The sequence below is a fragment of the Tyto alba genome, unplaced genomic scaffold (genome assembly GCF_018691265.1).
Source record: "Tyto alba isolate M040663 unplaced genomic scaffold, T.alba_DEE_v4.0 Super-Scaffold_23, whole genome shotgun sequence".
NCBI lineage: Eukaryota > Metazoa > Chordata > Aves > Strigiformes > Tytonidae > Tyto > Tyto alba.
In genome coordinates, this window is record NW_024881297.1 from 30,555,489 (window position 1) to 30,569,461 (window position 13,973).

Genomic DNA, 13,973 nt, shown 5'->3' on the forward strand with positions numbered 1-13,973 from the left:
CCCCCCCGTGACCGCGCCGGCCCTTCCCGCGCTCTGGTTGGCGCGGGCGGAGCCTTTATGCAAATGTCCCCGCGGGAGGCCGGGGCGGGGCTTGGAGGCGCGAGGGGCGGGGCTTGAGGGCGGGAGGGGGCGGGGTTTGGCGGCAGGAGGGGTGTGGCCACTCGCCGCAGGGGGCGGGGCTCGCCCCGCTGCACGTGGGCGCTTATAAGGGTCCCGGCCGATGCCAGCGGCTCACTCGATGCGCGTCCCCCCCGCGCCGTGTCCCCCCCCACGCCGTGTCCCCCCCACGCCGTGTCCCCCCCACGCCGTGTCCCCCCCACGCCGTGTCCCCCCCCACGCCGTGTCCCCCCCGCGCCCTCAGCGCGCCGCTGTCCCCAGGCCGTCCCCCCCGCGCCCCCGCCATGCCGCAGAGCCTGCGCCTGCCCGCCCGGGCGGCCCTGCTGTCCCGCTGCCTGCCCGAGCTGGGGGTCCCCCGGCGTCCCCCGCTGCCCCCCACCGCCGCCCGCGGCCCCCGGAGCCTGGCCGAGATGCCGGGCCCCAGCCCGGCCGCTTTCCTCTACAAACTCCTCTGCCGCGGGGGCCTGCGCCGGCTGCACGAGCTGCAGGTAACGGGGCGGGAGGGTTGACCTGACGTGCCCCCCCCCGGGGCTGGGGGCACAGGGGACCCAAATCTCACTCCCCTGGGGCTTAGAGGGGCCTTGGGGACCTCGCTCCCACCACCCTGGGGCTTGGAGGGGAAAAGGGACCCTGTTCCCACTGTCTGGGGGCTTGGAGGGGACAGCAGAAACCTGGTCCAACCACCCCAGGGCTGGAGGGAGACAGAGAGGGCTCCAGTCCTGCCGCGCTGGGGCTTGGAGAGGAGGGGGGCACCCGTTCCTTCCACCCTGGGACCTGGAGGGGACAGGGGGGCCCTGGTCTTGCTGCCCTGGGACTGGCGGGGGGACGTTTTCCCACTGCTCTGGGGCTTGGTGGGAACAGCAGGATCCTGGTCCCACCGTCCTGGAGTGCAGAGGGGATGGGGGGACCCCAATCTCACTGCCCTGAGGCTTGGAGGGGACAAGGAGAACCTGATCTCAGTCCTTGGGGCTTGGAGGGGATAGAGGGGTGCCGGGTCTCACTGCCCTGGGACTTGGAGGGGACAGGAGAACTCAGATCCCACCACCCCCGGGCTTGGAGGGGACAAAGGGAGCCTGATCTCGATCCCTGGGGCTTGGAGGGGACAGTGGGGACCCAGATCCCGCCGCCCTGAGGCTTCGAGGGGATGGGGGGACCCCGATCTCAACTCCCAGGGCTCAGAGGGGACAAGGGGACCCCATTCTCACCACCCCGGGGCTTGGTGGGGACAGGGGACCCCGGCCTCGGTCCCTGGAGCTTGGAGGGGACGGGGACCAGCCCTGGGCTCTCACTGAGCGGCGGCTGCTAACGGTTAACCCCTCCCTGGGCACGCCGCGCTTCGGCCGGGCTCCCGGGACGGGTGGGCAGCAGCACCCAGGGCGGGGACCCGGGGCCGCCCACGGGGTGGGCGAAGCGGCGCTGGGACCCCTGAGACACCAAGACCAGCCCCCGCGCTGTGCCGTGGCCAGTCCTCTCCCGGTCCAGCATCCCCCCGAGGCTCCGGGCCCCTTTGCCAGGGACACCCCCGGGACGTGTCCCCGCGTCCCCCCAGGTGGAGGGCTGTGCCCGCTATGGGCCGGTGTGGAAGGCGAGCTTCGGGCCCATCCTGACCGTGCACGTGGCGGAGGCCGGGCTGATCGAGCAGGTGCTGCGGCAGGAGGGCGACTTCCCCGTCCGCTCCCACCTCTCCTCCTGGAAGGATTACCGGCTCTGCCGCGGGCACGCCTGCGGGCTGCTCACTGCGTGAGTGGGGCTGGGGGGCTGCGGGCTGGGGCTGGGGGTCGGGGAGCTGGGGCTGGGGGGCTGGGGGCTGTACAGAGGGGCTGGGGGCTGGGGCTGGGGGTCGGGGAGCTGGGGCTGGGGGCTGTACAGAGGGGCTGGGGGCTGGGGCTGGGGGGCTGGGGGCTGTACAGAGGGGCTGGGGGTCGGGGAGCTGGGGCTGGGGGCTGTGCAGAGGGTTGGGGGGCTGTGCTTGGGGGTCGGGGAGCTGGGGGTTGTATAGAGGGGCTGGGGGCTGTGCCCAGGGGTCGGGGAGCTGGGGCTGGGGGCTGTACAGAGGGGCTGGGGGCTGGGGCTGGGGGGCTGGGGGCTGTACAGAGGGGCTGGGGGTCGGGGAGCTGGGGCTGGGGGCTGTGCAGAGGGTTGGGGGGCTGTGCTTGGGGGTCGGGGAGCTGGGGGTTGTATAGAGGGGCTGGGGGCTGTGCCCAGGGGTCGGGGAGCTGGGGCTGGGGGGCTTGGGGCTGCACAGGGGGGGCTGGGAGCTCTGCCCGAAGGTTTGGGGGCTCTGTATGGGGCTCAGGGGGCTGCTCGTGGGGCCCAGGGGCTGGGGGGGGGGGGGGGCTGGGGGGTGCATCCAGGGCTGTGGGGACCGTCCATGGGGGACTGGGGGGGGTTGTGGATGGGAACTGGGTGCTGCCCACAGAGTCTGGGGACTGCACGCAAGGTCTAGGGGTTGGCACTGGTGGGGCTGGGGCGCTGCCTGTGGGACTGGGGGGGGGTGAACACAGGATCTGGGGGCTGCCCGTGGGATTTGGGGGGGGGGGTGCACACAGGATCTGGGGGCTGCCCGTGGGATTTGGGGGGGGAGTTGCCCAGGGGATTGGGAGCTGCTCATGGGGGTCAGGGGGGTGTGCATGGGGAGGGCTGCACACGGAGCCGTGGGGCTGCACATGGGGCTGGGGGCTCCCTGGGGGTTTTCGGGTGTCTGCACCCCTCAGGGCTCCCAGCCCCCCCCTGCCCCCCCGTGCCCACGCACCCGTTCCGGGAAGGGTGTCTCGCGGGGCTGCAGCCAGCGGGGCGGGTGCGGGAAGGGCCCGGTGAGCGCGGGGTGACTCAGGCGTGATTCAGGCCCCCCCCATCCCTGCTGCTGCCCCCCTCCCCCCCCCCACAGCCCCCCCCCAGCCCCTCCCCGTCCCCCTCCGCAGGATGTGAGTAAGTGCCAGGGGAGCGCCACGGCCCCTGCGTGGGCACGGGGTGACGGGGTGGGGAGCCTGATACCCCCCAATCCCCGTGTGCAGCCCCCCCTGGCCTTGCAGGCAGCCCCCCCCCCCCCCCAACCCCACGCAGAGCCCCCCCCCCCCCCCCCCCCCCCAGCCTGTGCTCAGCCCCCAGCCCACCCCGGGGCTGCCCACGGGCACCCACTCGTGGGCACGGGGGGACGTGCACAGACCCGTTGGCACACGCGGGTGCCCACGCTCACACCTGGGGTGCGCCAGCCTCTTCTTTTCGGGGAGGGGGGGGCGGGACATCCCCACACGTGTGTCCCCCCCCCAGCCCGTGCCCCCCGGTCCTTGCAGGGAGGGCGAGGAGTGGCAGCGGCTGCGGCGGCTGCTGGGGCGGCTGCTGCTGCGGCCGCGGGCGGCCGAGGGGTACGCGGGGCCGCTGGCTGGCGTGGTGGGCGACCTGCTGCGGCGGCTGCAGCGCCAGCGCGACCGTCACCCCCAGCACCTCGTCCCCGACGTCGCCACCGAGTTCTACAAGTTCGGCTTGGAAGGTGCGTGGGGGGACACACGCACAGCCCGGGGCTGTGGGTCCCCCCGTGGGGTGTCTGCCAGGAGCTCCCCATGACTCTCATGTCCCCCCCAGGGTCTCTTCGTGTCCCCCCTGGGGTCCCCGTGTCCCCCAGACCTTCTGTGTCCCCACGGCCCCTGTGTCCCCCAGGATCGCCCTGTGACTTCTCTGTCCCCTCCCCCAGGTCTGCCTGTGTCCCCCCCCAGGTCTCCCCATGGATCCCATCAGGGGATCCCCACATCCCTTAGAGTCTCCCAGGGACTCCCCGTGTCCCCAGGGCACCCTCTGTGCCCCAAGGACTCTTCTGTCCGTCCGTCCCCCCCCCCCCGCGCTCCTCCTGTTCCCCGAGGTCCCCTCCGTGTCCCCAGGGTGCCCCTTGTCCTCACCCCGTCTCTGTCACATTCCCAGGGGCTCCTGTGTCCCCCAGGGCTCCCCGTGGTGCTCCCCAAGGTGCCCCTTGTCCCCAGGGTGCCCCCCATCCCCACCACATCCCCCAGGACCCCCGTGTCCCCAAGGGCTCCCACGTTCCCCGGGGTCCTCCATGTCCCCAGGGTGCCCCTTGACCTCACCACATCCCCCCAGGGACTCCCGTGTCCCCAGAGGTCCCCCGTGATACCCCACATCCCCGGGGTGCCCCTTGTCCCCGCGTCCCCCAGGACCCCCGCGTCCCCAAGGGCTCCTCGCGTTCCCCGAGCTCCTCCGTGTCCCCGGGGTGCCCCTCGTCCCCTGGCTCACCCCCTTCCCACCCCCGACAGGCATCTCCTCCGTCCTCTTCGCCTCCCGCCTGGGCTGCCTGGAGCCGGAGGTGCCGCAGGACACGGAGACCTTCATCCGCTCCATCAACACCATGTTCGTCATGACGCTGCTCACCATGGCCATGCCCAAGCCCCTCCACCGCCTCTTCCCCAAGCCCTGGCAGACCTTCTGCAACGCCTGGGACTACATGTTCGCCTTCGGTGAGGGGACCCCCCCTCAGGGGCGCCTGGGGACAGCCGACGCCCCCTCGGCCACGGGGACGCTCACGGGGCTTCGTCCTCCTCAGCCAAGGCTCACATCGACCGGCGCGTGGCCGAGGCGGCCCGGCCGGGGGGGCCGGCGGAGACGACGTGTCTCACCGACCAGCTGGCCCGGGAGAAGGTCCCCATGAAGGTCATCTGCGGCAACGTCACCGAGCTGCTGCTGGCCGGGGTGGACACGGTGAGGAGAGGAGGTGGGGTGCTGGCCCTGTCTCCCCGGGGCCCCGCTGATGCGCGTGTCCCCCCCCCGCCCCCCAGATCTCCAGCACCCTGTCGTGGAGTCTCTACGAGCTGGCGCGGCACCCCGGGGTGCAGGCGGAGCTGCACCGGGAGCTGGCGGCGGCGCTGGGCACCGGCTGCGGCCCCTCGGCCGCCGCGCTGGACCGGGTGCCCCTGCTGAGAGCCGTGGTGAAGGAGACCCTGAGGTGGGGACGCGGGGACGGGCTGGGGGCGGGCGGGGGTGAGGGGAGGGCCGGGACGGGGACGGCGTCGCCGGCAGCACCGCGCTGTCCCCGTGCAGGCTCTACCCCGTCATCCCCGCCAACGCCCGCGTCGTCCCCGACCGCGACATCCGCGTGGGCGACTACCTGGTGCCGCGCAAGGTGAGCCCCGGCCCGGGTGTCACCCCCCTCCTCCCTCCCCGGGTCCCCGCTCACCCCCCGCGCCTCCGCCTGTCCCCTCCCCAGACCCTCATCACCCTCTGTCACTACGCCACCTCCCGCGACGGCCGCTCCTTCCCGGCCCCCGATTCCTTCCTCCCGGAGCGCTGGCTGCGCCGGGACGCCGCCCGCCACCCCTTCGCCTCCCTGCCCTTCGGGGTCGGCAAGCGCAGCTGCGTCGGCCGCCGCCTCGCCGAGCTGGAGATCCACCTGGCGCTGGCGCAGGTGAGTGTCACCCCCCCGCCCCGTGTCCCCAAAACCCCGGCCCCAAAACCTCACCTCCAAAACCCCAGCCCCCCAAGACCCCATGTCCCCACGACCCCGGCCCCGAAACCCCATGTCCCCGAAACCCCGTGTCCCCAAAACCCCGTGTCCCCTAAATCCCGTGTCCCCTAAATCCCGTGTCCCCTAAATGCCGTGTCCCCTAAACCCCATGTCCCCAAAACCCCGTGTCCCCTAAACCCCCTGTCCCCTAAACTCCGTGTCCCCTAAACCCCGTGTCCCCTAAACCCCCTGTCCCCTAAACCCCATGTCCCCTAAACCCCATGTCCCCTAAACCCCGTGTCCCCAAAACCCCGTGTCACCAAAACCCTGTGTCCCCAAAACCCCGTGTCCCCTAAATCCCGTGTCCCCTAAACCCCCTGTCCCCTAAACCCCCTGTCCCCTAAATCCCCTGTCCCCTAAACCCCGTGTCCCCAAAACCCCGTGTCCCCAAAACCCCGTCCCCTCCAAAGCCCATCCCCGAAACCCCGTGTCCCCTAAACCCCGTGTCCCCAAAACCCCGTGTCCCCTAAACCCCCTGTCCCCTAAACCCCATCCCCAAAACCCCTGTCCCCTAAACCCCCTGTCCCCTAAACCCTGTGTCCCCAAAACCCCGTGTCCCCTAAACCCCATCCCCAAAACCCCGTGTCCCCAAAACCCCGTGTCCCCAAAACCCCGACACCTCCTCCCGGCTCCCCGGCAGATCCTCCTGCGTTTCGAGGTGCGGCCGGAGCCCGGCGGCGGCCGCGTGCGCCCCATGACCCGCACGCTGCTCGTCCCCGAGGCCACCATCAACCTCCAGTTCCTCAGCCGGTGAGTGGGGACGGGCGGGGGACACGCAAGTGCCCCCCCCTTCAGCGCGTCCCCCCCCAGCGTGTCCCCCCGCCAGCGGGGGCCCCGACCTCATTTCACACCCACGGGCTCTATTTAAAGGGTTATTTATTGGCTAATAAAGTTGTTTGGGTTTTGTGTTTTTTTTTTTTGGGTGCGTTGGTGCCGGCTGCTCCTCGCGCCGCCGGTTTTTCGGGGTGACTCAGCACCCGCCGCACTCCCCCCCCCCCGCGCCGTGGGGTGCCGGTGGGTGGGTGGGTGGGTGCCTGCCCCGACGTGCCAGCGGCACCCAAGGGTGACGTGGCCCCGCTGCCGCCGGGCGGCTCCGGCGTGGGGCCCCCCCCACCCCACCGCACCCCCACGGCAGAGTGGGGGGGTGGGGCCGGTGTCCTGAGTGGGGTCCCAGCACCAAAGCTGTGCCACAGGCCAGTCCCCCGCGTGCCCCCCACGCCTCCACCCCCGTGGCTGCGTCACCCGCCGTGTCCCCACAGCCACGGGGGTGTCACCCCCATGACCTCACGGTCACCCCCCCTGTGACGTCGCTGTGTCCTCCCCCCACCCTGACCCACGTCACCCCCGACACGTCCCGTGGGGTCACCACCACCCCCCCCCCCACTGCTGCTGCGGGTGGCAGCGCTGTCACTCGGGGGGGAGCATGGGGGGGGGGGGGGCAGCAGCAGGCCCTGCCCCACACCGCCCACGGGAGGGTTAACGTGGGTGGTGCCACCCACGGGGAGGGGGGGTGTTTGTGTCAATGACCCACGTGGGGATGGGGCTGACGTCAGCACTGGGGACTCTGGACCCTCGTGGGGCCCCCAATGCAGCCAAGCGCGGTGACACCGGCGCTGGGTGGGCACCGACCCGATGCGCACCCCCCCCCGTCCCTAGGGCACCCGTGGGACCCCCCCCACCCACTGGTGCGGCTGGGTGCAGCGAAGGAAAGGGGTGGGGAGGGGTGGGACTGGGGGGTTGTGCCCACGAGTGTACTTGTGCACTGGGGGGGAGTGGGGGCTGCACCATAGGTGTGAGCCCCCCCCCCGGCTCAGCGCCCGGACCTGGGTCTCCCCGTGGGGCCCATCATCCGTCCCCCGTGGGCTCGGGTAACCCCGTGGGTCCGGTTCCCCCCCCCCGCGCCGTGATTCAGCTGCCGCCGTGGGGCCGCTTCAGCACCACGGACAGAGCTCGGGGGGGTCCCGGCACCCCCCCCCCCCTCCCCACACCCGTGTCCCCCGTGGGTGCTGCGTTCCCCTGTCCCCCCTCCCTCTACTCCAGCCCCGTGTCTCCGCGCCCCGCCGGCACTGTCCGTGCCCTGACCCCCACGCCCACCCGTGCCCCGCTCCCACGGCCCGTGTCCCCCACGGTGGGGGGGGGGGACCGAGCGTGGAGTGTTGTGGCGGGGCTGGGGGGAGCTTGGGGGGGGGGGGTGTGTGCACAACACGGCCTGTCCTGCGGCCACGCGTGTCCGAGGGTCCCGCGTGGCCCGCCCGGTGCTCCCGCCGTGGCTGCCAGGGGGCGCCCCCCCGCCCCTCGCCCCCGTGGGAGGGACCCACGCGTCCGAGTGCCCCTCCCCCCGCCCAAGGCAGCCGCGTGGGGACCCACACGGGGGGCGTTTTCCCTCCGCGCCCCCCAGTCCACGGACCCACGAGTCCGAGTCACCCCCCACTCTCGCCCCCCCCCCCGGCCCTTCCTGCCGGCCCATCTCGCTGGTTCCGGTCCTCCAGCCCCGCCCCCCCCGCCCGGCTCGCACCGCATAGTCCTGCGCGCCCGGTGAGTCCCGCGTGTTCGTGTCCCCCACCCCACACACCCACCGCGCACGTGGTGTCCCCACGCGGGTGCCCCTCCCCCCTCCTTTTGTACACTCGCTCTCCCCGTGGGGGGGGGGGTGGGGGGTGTCACTTCCCCCTTCCACGCGTGACAGTGGGGGCGGGGGCGACCCCGGAGGTTGTTATTGTAGGGTCGCAGAGGGGAGGAGCAGGGCCCGGGGGGGTGGGGGGTGCGGGGGGTCGTGGGGTGCTGCGTGCTGACTGTGGGGGGGGCGTGGGGTGGGTGCTGGGGGGTGCCGAGGGCGGGGGGGTCGCGGGGTGCCGGGGGGGGCTGCCCGGTGTTGCAGGGTGCTGGGTGCCGGTGGGGGGGGGGGGGGCTGGTTTGGGGGTGCTTGGGGACCTGGGTGCTGGGTCCCAGGGGGTGCTGGGGGGGGGTCGAGGCGCAGGGGGGGGCTGTGCCGTGCCAGGGGACACGGGGGTGCTGGGGGGCTCGCGGGGTGCCGGCTGGTGGGTGCCAGAGGGGTGCAGGGCACTGGGTGCCGGGGGTGCGGGGTGCCGGGGTGTGGGGTGCTGGGGTGTGGGGTGTGGGGTGCCGGGGTGCGGTGCGGGGTGCCCGGTGCGGGGTGCCGGGTGCCGGGGGTGCTGGGGTGCCGGGGTGCGGGGTGCTGGGGTGCCGGGGTGCGGTGCGGGGTGCCCGGTGCGGGGTGCGGGGTGCCCGGTGCGGGGTGCGGGGTGCCCAGTGCGGGGTGTGGGGTGCCGGGTGCGGGGTGCCGGGGTACCAGGGTGCGGGGTGCCCGGTGCGGGGTGCGGGGTGCCGGGGTGTGGGGTGCTGGGGTGCCGGGGTGCGGTGCGGGGTGCCCGGTGCGGGGTGCGGGGTGCCCAGTGCGGGGTGCCGGGGTGCGGGGTGCGGGGTGCTGGGGTGTGGGGTGCCGGGTGCGGGGTGCCGGGGTACCAGGGTGCGGGGTGCCCGGTGCGGGGTGCGGGGTGCCGGGGTGTGGGGTGCTGGGGTGCCGGGGTGCGGTGCGGGGTGCCCGGTGCGGGGTGCGGGGTGCCCAGTGCGGGGTGCCGGGGTGCGGGGTGCGGGGTGCTGGGGTGTGGGGTGCCGGGTGCGGGGTGCCGGGGTACCAGGGTGCGGGGTGCCCGGTGCGGGGTGCGGGGTGCCGGGGTGTGGGGTGCTGGGGTGCCGGGGTGCGGTGCGGGGTGCCCGGTGCGGGGTGCGGGGTGCCCGGTGCGGGGTGCCGGGGTGCGGGGTGCGGGGTGCTGGGGTGTGGGGTGCCGGGTGCGGGGTGCCGGGGTACCAGGGTGCGGGGTGCCCGGTGCGGGGTGCTGAGGTGCGGGGTGCCCGGTGCGGGGTGCGGGGTGCCGGGGTGTGGGGTGCTGGGGTGTGGGGTGCCCGGTGCGGGGTGCGGGGTGCCGGGGTGTGGGGTGCTGGGGTGTGGGGTGCCCGGTGCGGGGTGCGGGGTGCCGGGGTACCGGTGCGGGGTGCCCGGTGCCAGGTGCGGTGTGCCGGGGTGCCGGGGTGCCGGGGTGTGGGGTGCTGGGCTGTGGGGTACCGGGGTGTGGGGTGCGGGGGTGTGGGGTGCTGGGTGCGGGGTACCGGGGTGTGGGGTGCTGGGGTGTGGGGTGCCGGGTGCGGGGTGCCGGGTGCGGGGTGCGGGGTGCAGCTGCCGGCCGTGCAGGGCCGCGGCAGGATGGCGCAGGACGGGCGGACGCAGTACGAGCCGGTGGCCGAGATCGGGGTGGGCGCCTACGGCACCGTGTACAAGGCGCGGGACCGGCAGAGCGGGAAGTTCGTGGCGCTGAAGAACGTGCGGGTGCAGACGACCGATAACGGGCTCCCCCTCAGCACCGTCCGCGAGGTCGCCCTCCTCAAGCGCCTCGAGCACTTTGACCACCCCAACATCGTCCGGTGAGCCCCACGGCGCTGCCCCACGGCGCTGCCCCACGATGCTGCCCCGCTGCACTGCCCCACGGCGCTGCCCCACGGCGCTGCCCCGCTGAAGCCCCTGTCCCCTGCTCCGTGGCCGCGCTGGCGGGGGGTGAGGGGGCTTTGCACCGTCTGCCACCCCATCGTCGTGGGACGGGGGGACAAGGGACAGGCACCACCTCCGGCCATGGGGTGAGGGGGGGACCGTCTCCCGCCCTGCATCTCCTGGGCGGGGGGAGCGTGGGGAGCGGCGATGAGGGTCCCGGGGGAGCCGCCACCCCGCTGACCCCCCCCGTGCCCCAGGCTGATGGACGTGTGCGCCAGCGCGAGGACAGAGCGCGAGACCAAGGTGACGCTGGTCTTCGAGCACGTGGACCAGGACCTGAAGACCTACCTGGACAAGGCGCCTGCGCCCGGGCTGCCCCTCGACACCATCAAGGTGGGTCCGGGGGGGGTCGAGGAGTTTTGGGGGGGGGGGGGGGGGCGCTGCTCATGGCCGGCGTTGTCACCCCCCAGGACCTGATGCGTCAGTTCCTCCGTGGCCTTGAGTTCCTCCACTCGAACTGCATCGTGCACCGGGACCTGAAGCCCGAGAACATCCTGGTGACCAGCAGCGGGCAGGTCAAGCTGGCCGACTTCGGCCTGGCCCGTATCTACAGCTGCCAGATGGCCCTGACCCCCGTGGTGCGTGGGGGGGGGGGGGCAGAGGCCGTGGGGGTTGGTGGCAGGAGCTGTGGGTCCCAGGTGGGCTCAGGTCTAGGTGGGTCGTGGGTCTTGGTGGCCACGAGTTGGGTTGACTGTGACCCCAAGAAGCTGTGGGTCCCAGGTAGGCTCAGAGCCAGGTGGCTGGTGGCCACGGGCTGAGGTGGCCATGAAGCCAAGGAGCTGTGGGTCCCGGGTGGGCACAGACGCGGGTGGCTGGGGATCCTGGTGACCGTGGGTCAGGTTGGCTTTGAGTCCAAGGTCCTGGGTGGCCCTAAAGCCAGGTGGCCGCAGTGCTGGGTGCCACAGGTCTGGGTGGCCAGGAACTGGGTGGAGCTGTGGGTCCCGGGTGGATTTAGTGCGTGGCTGTGGGTCTGGGGAGCCTTGGGGCCAAGTGGCCACAGGTTTGGGTGGCCAATGGGCTATGGGAGCTGTGGGGCCCAGGTTGACCCCACAGATCAAGGTGGCCATGGGTTGGTTTGGCCGTGACCCCAGGGTGTTGTGGGTGGCCGTGGGTTGGGTCGGCCGTGACCCCGGGGCGCTGTGGGTCCCGGGTGGGCGCAGCCGTGGGTGGCCGTGGGTTGGTTTGGCCGTGACCCCAGGGCGCTGTGGGTCCCGGGTGGGCACAGCCGTGGGTTGGGTTGGCCGTGACCCTGGGGCGCTGTGGGTCCTGGGTGGGCGAAGCCGTGGGTTGGTTTGGCCATGACCCCGGGGCGCTGTGGGTCCCGGGTGGGCACAGCCGTGGGTTGGGTCGGCCGTGACCCCGGGGTGCTGTGGGTCCCGGGTGGGCGCAGCCGTGGGTGGCCGTGGGTTGGTTTGGCCGTGACCCCAGGGCGCTGTGGGTCCCGGGTGGGCACAGCCGTGGGTTGGGTTGGCCGTGACCCTGGGGCGCTGTGGGTCCTGGGTGGGCGCAGCCGTGGGTTGGTTTGGCCATGACCCCGGGGCGCTGTGGGTCCCGGGTGGGCACAGCCGTGGGTTGGGTCGGCCGTGACCCTGGGGTGCTGTGGGTCCCGGGTGGGCACAGCCGTGGGTTGGTTTGGCCGTGACCCCGGGGCGCTGTGGGTCCCGGGTGGGCACAGCCGTGGGTTGGTTTGGCCGTGACCCCGGGGCGCTGTGGGTCCCGGGTGGGCGCAGCCGTGGGTTGGGTTGGCCGTGACCCCGGGGCGCTGTGGGTCCCGGGTGGGCACAGCCGTGGGTGCCGTGGCAGGTGGTGACCCTGTGGTACCGGGCGCCCGAGGTGCTGCTGCAGTCGACCTACGCGACGCCCGTGGACATGTGGAGCGTGGGCTGCATCTTCGCCGAGATGTTCCGGAGGAAGTGAGCTGGGGGGGCAGACGGGGGGCACTGCTGGGGGGCACCCCGGGGTGCTGCTGGGTGGGGATGCTCAGGTTGCCCCTCACCTGGGGGTGCCACCCCTGTGCCCCCCACCCTCGTGACATCTCCCTGTGTGTGCGTGTCCCCAGGCCACTTTTCTGTGGTAACTCAGAAGCTGACCAGCTGGGCAAGATTTTTGAGTAAGTTTTGGGGGGGGGGGGGCTGAGGGGGGGGGGGGCAGGGGGTCCCCCAGCCCTTACCCTGCCCCTCTGTGCGCCCCCCCAGCATGATCGGGCTCCCTGTGGAGGACGACTGGCCGCTGGACGTGGCCCTGCCCCGCTGCGCCTTCCCCGCCCGGCCCCCCCAGCCCATCGAGGGCTTCGTCCCCGAGATGGAGCCACTGGGGACCCAGTTGCTGCTGGTGAGATGGGGGGGGGGTCAGTGGGTGTGGGGGGGGGGACACACCACCACCCCCCAGGGCCGAAGCAGGGGGCAGCACGGTCAGGGACACACACAGAAGGAGCCACGTTGCCCCCTGAGCTCTGCAGGACCCCTTTGGGTGCGGGGAGGGAGGGGGGGGCCATGGCTGCCCCCCCCCCATTGTCCCCTGACGGTGTCCCCGTGCCCCCCCCCCAGGACATGCTGACCTTCAACCCCTACAAGCGGATCTCAGCCTACAACGCCCTGCGGCATCTCTACCTCCAGGACCGGGGGGCAGGCGAGGGGTAGCAGCTGCCGCGGGGGGGGGCGGGGGGAGCACCTGGATTTAGGGGGGGGCCACCCTGCTGCAACACCCCCCACAGCCCCCCCCCGCGGTTACAGACACAGAATGGAGCCGTTTCCAGCTCGGGGGATGTGCAGGGGGCTTGCATGGGGGCCTGGGACCCCCCCCCACGACGAGAGCTGGAGCACACACACACACACACACACACGCGCCTCCCCCCCCCCCCAATCCTCGTGCAAGGTGGGTGCTGGGAGGTGCCCCCCCCACCCCCCCCTCATGAGAGCTGGAAGGACTTGGCCCCCCCCAACCCTCGTGCAAGAAGGACATGGCCCCCGCCTCCTTGTGCAAAAAGGACATGGCCCCCCCCCCCCCCCAATCCTTGTGCAAGAAGGACATGGCCCCCCCCGTCCTCGTGCGAGCCACGTGCAAGGGAAGGCGGCGCATCTCTGCACTGGTGCTCTGCTCGCGCGATGGAGCTGGGGGGGCCGGGGGGGCCCTTGTGCATTGGGGGGGGGAACACACAGGGACAGGCACCCCCCTTCTCTGCTAATAAAGGGGCACGGGCAGCACCCCAGCTCCCCACCTGCCGCTTCGCCCACCTCGTGCGTGTCGGGGGGGGGGGGAACACACACCCGGGGGGGGGGGGGGGCTGCCCCATGGAGGGGGGGGGGCAGGGGGGGCTGCCCCACGGAGCCGGAGCCAGAGTCGCTGTAGAGCGTTTATTGAACAGGGACAGGGTGACGTCCCTGCGGTGGCAGCGGGGGGGACACACACACAGACACCATCCTGGCCCCCCCCCAGCAGCAAGGGGGGCACAGGGCCAGGCTGGGGGGCACACGCCGTGGGGGGGGGGTGGGGGGTGCTGTGGGATGTATGCACCGGTTTGGGGCGGAGGGAAATCAAACTGGGATGGGCGGGGAGCTGTGCTGTGCCCTGGCAGGGGCGGGGGGGGGGGGGGGGTTGCTCCTGGGGGGCAGGTGGGCCGCCCCCCCCCCCCCGGGGTGGCCACTGGCCACTGTCTGCCCTGGGGGGGGGACACACACTGCAGTGGGGGGGGTGCTGCCCTGTGCCCGAGGCTTCATGCGGCCACAGCGGGTGGCCTGTCAGCGGCAGGGGGACGCGGTGGGGGGGCCCCCCCCTCCCCAAGCAGGG

The 13,973-nt window shown here is 73.1% G+C and overlaps 2 protein-coding genes across 3 annotated transcripts; both read left to right on the plus strand.

Moving 5' to 3' along the window:
* The first annotated feature begins 364 nt into the window (after window positions 1-364).
* On the plus strand, window positions 365-6,533 carry LOC116963700 (25-hydroxyvitamin D-1 alpha hydroxylase, mitochondrial-like). Of its 2 annotated transcripts, XM_042797015.1 has the most exons (9): window positions 365-605; window positions 1,667-1,857; window positions 3,411-3,607; window positions 4,380-4,580; window positions 4,667-4,821; window positions 4,899-5,065; window positions 5,161-5,242; window positions 5,327-5,524; window positions 6,264-6,533. In XM_042797015.1, the coding sequence occupies exons 1-9, from the start codon at window positions 402-404 to the stop codon at window positions 6,375-6,377; spliced, it is 1,509 nt and encodes a 502-aa protein (XP_042652949.1). In that variant the 5' UTR covers window positions 365-401; the 3' UTR covers window positions 6,378-6,533. The 2 variants fall into 2 exon arrangements, with proteins under 2 accessions (XP_042652949.1, XP_042652950.1); XM_042797016.1 differs by lacking the exon at window positions 5,327-5,524.
* A 3,270-nt stretch (window positions 6,534-9,803) lies between these two features.
* Window positions 9,804-13,403, plus strand: CDK4 (cyclin dependent kinase 4). The gene is made up of 7 exons (XM_042797077.1): window positions 9,804-10,063; window positions 10,385-10,520; window positions 10,598-10,765; window positions 11,991-12,100; window positions 12,247-12,297; window positions 12,383-12,518; window positions 12,734-13,403. The coding sequence occupies exons 1-7, from the start codon at window positions 9,846-9,848 to the stop codon at window positions 12,824-12,826; spliced, it is 912 nt and encodes a 303-aa protein (XP_042653011.1). The 5' UTR covers window positions 9,804-9,845; the 3' UTR covers window positions 12,827-13,403.
* The last annotated feature ends 570 nt before the right edge of the window (window positions 13,404-13,973 follow it).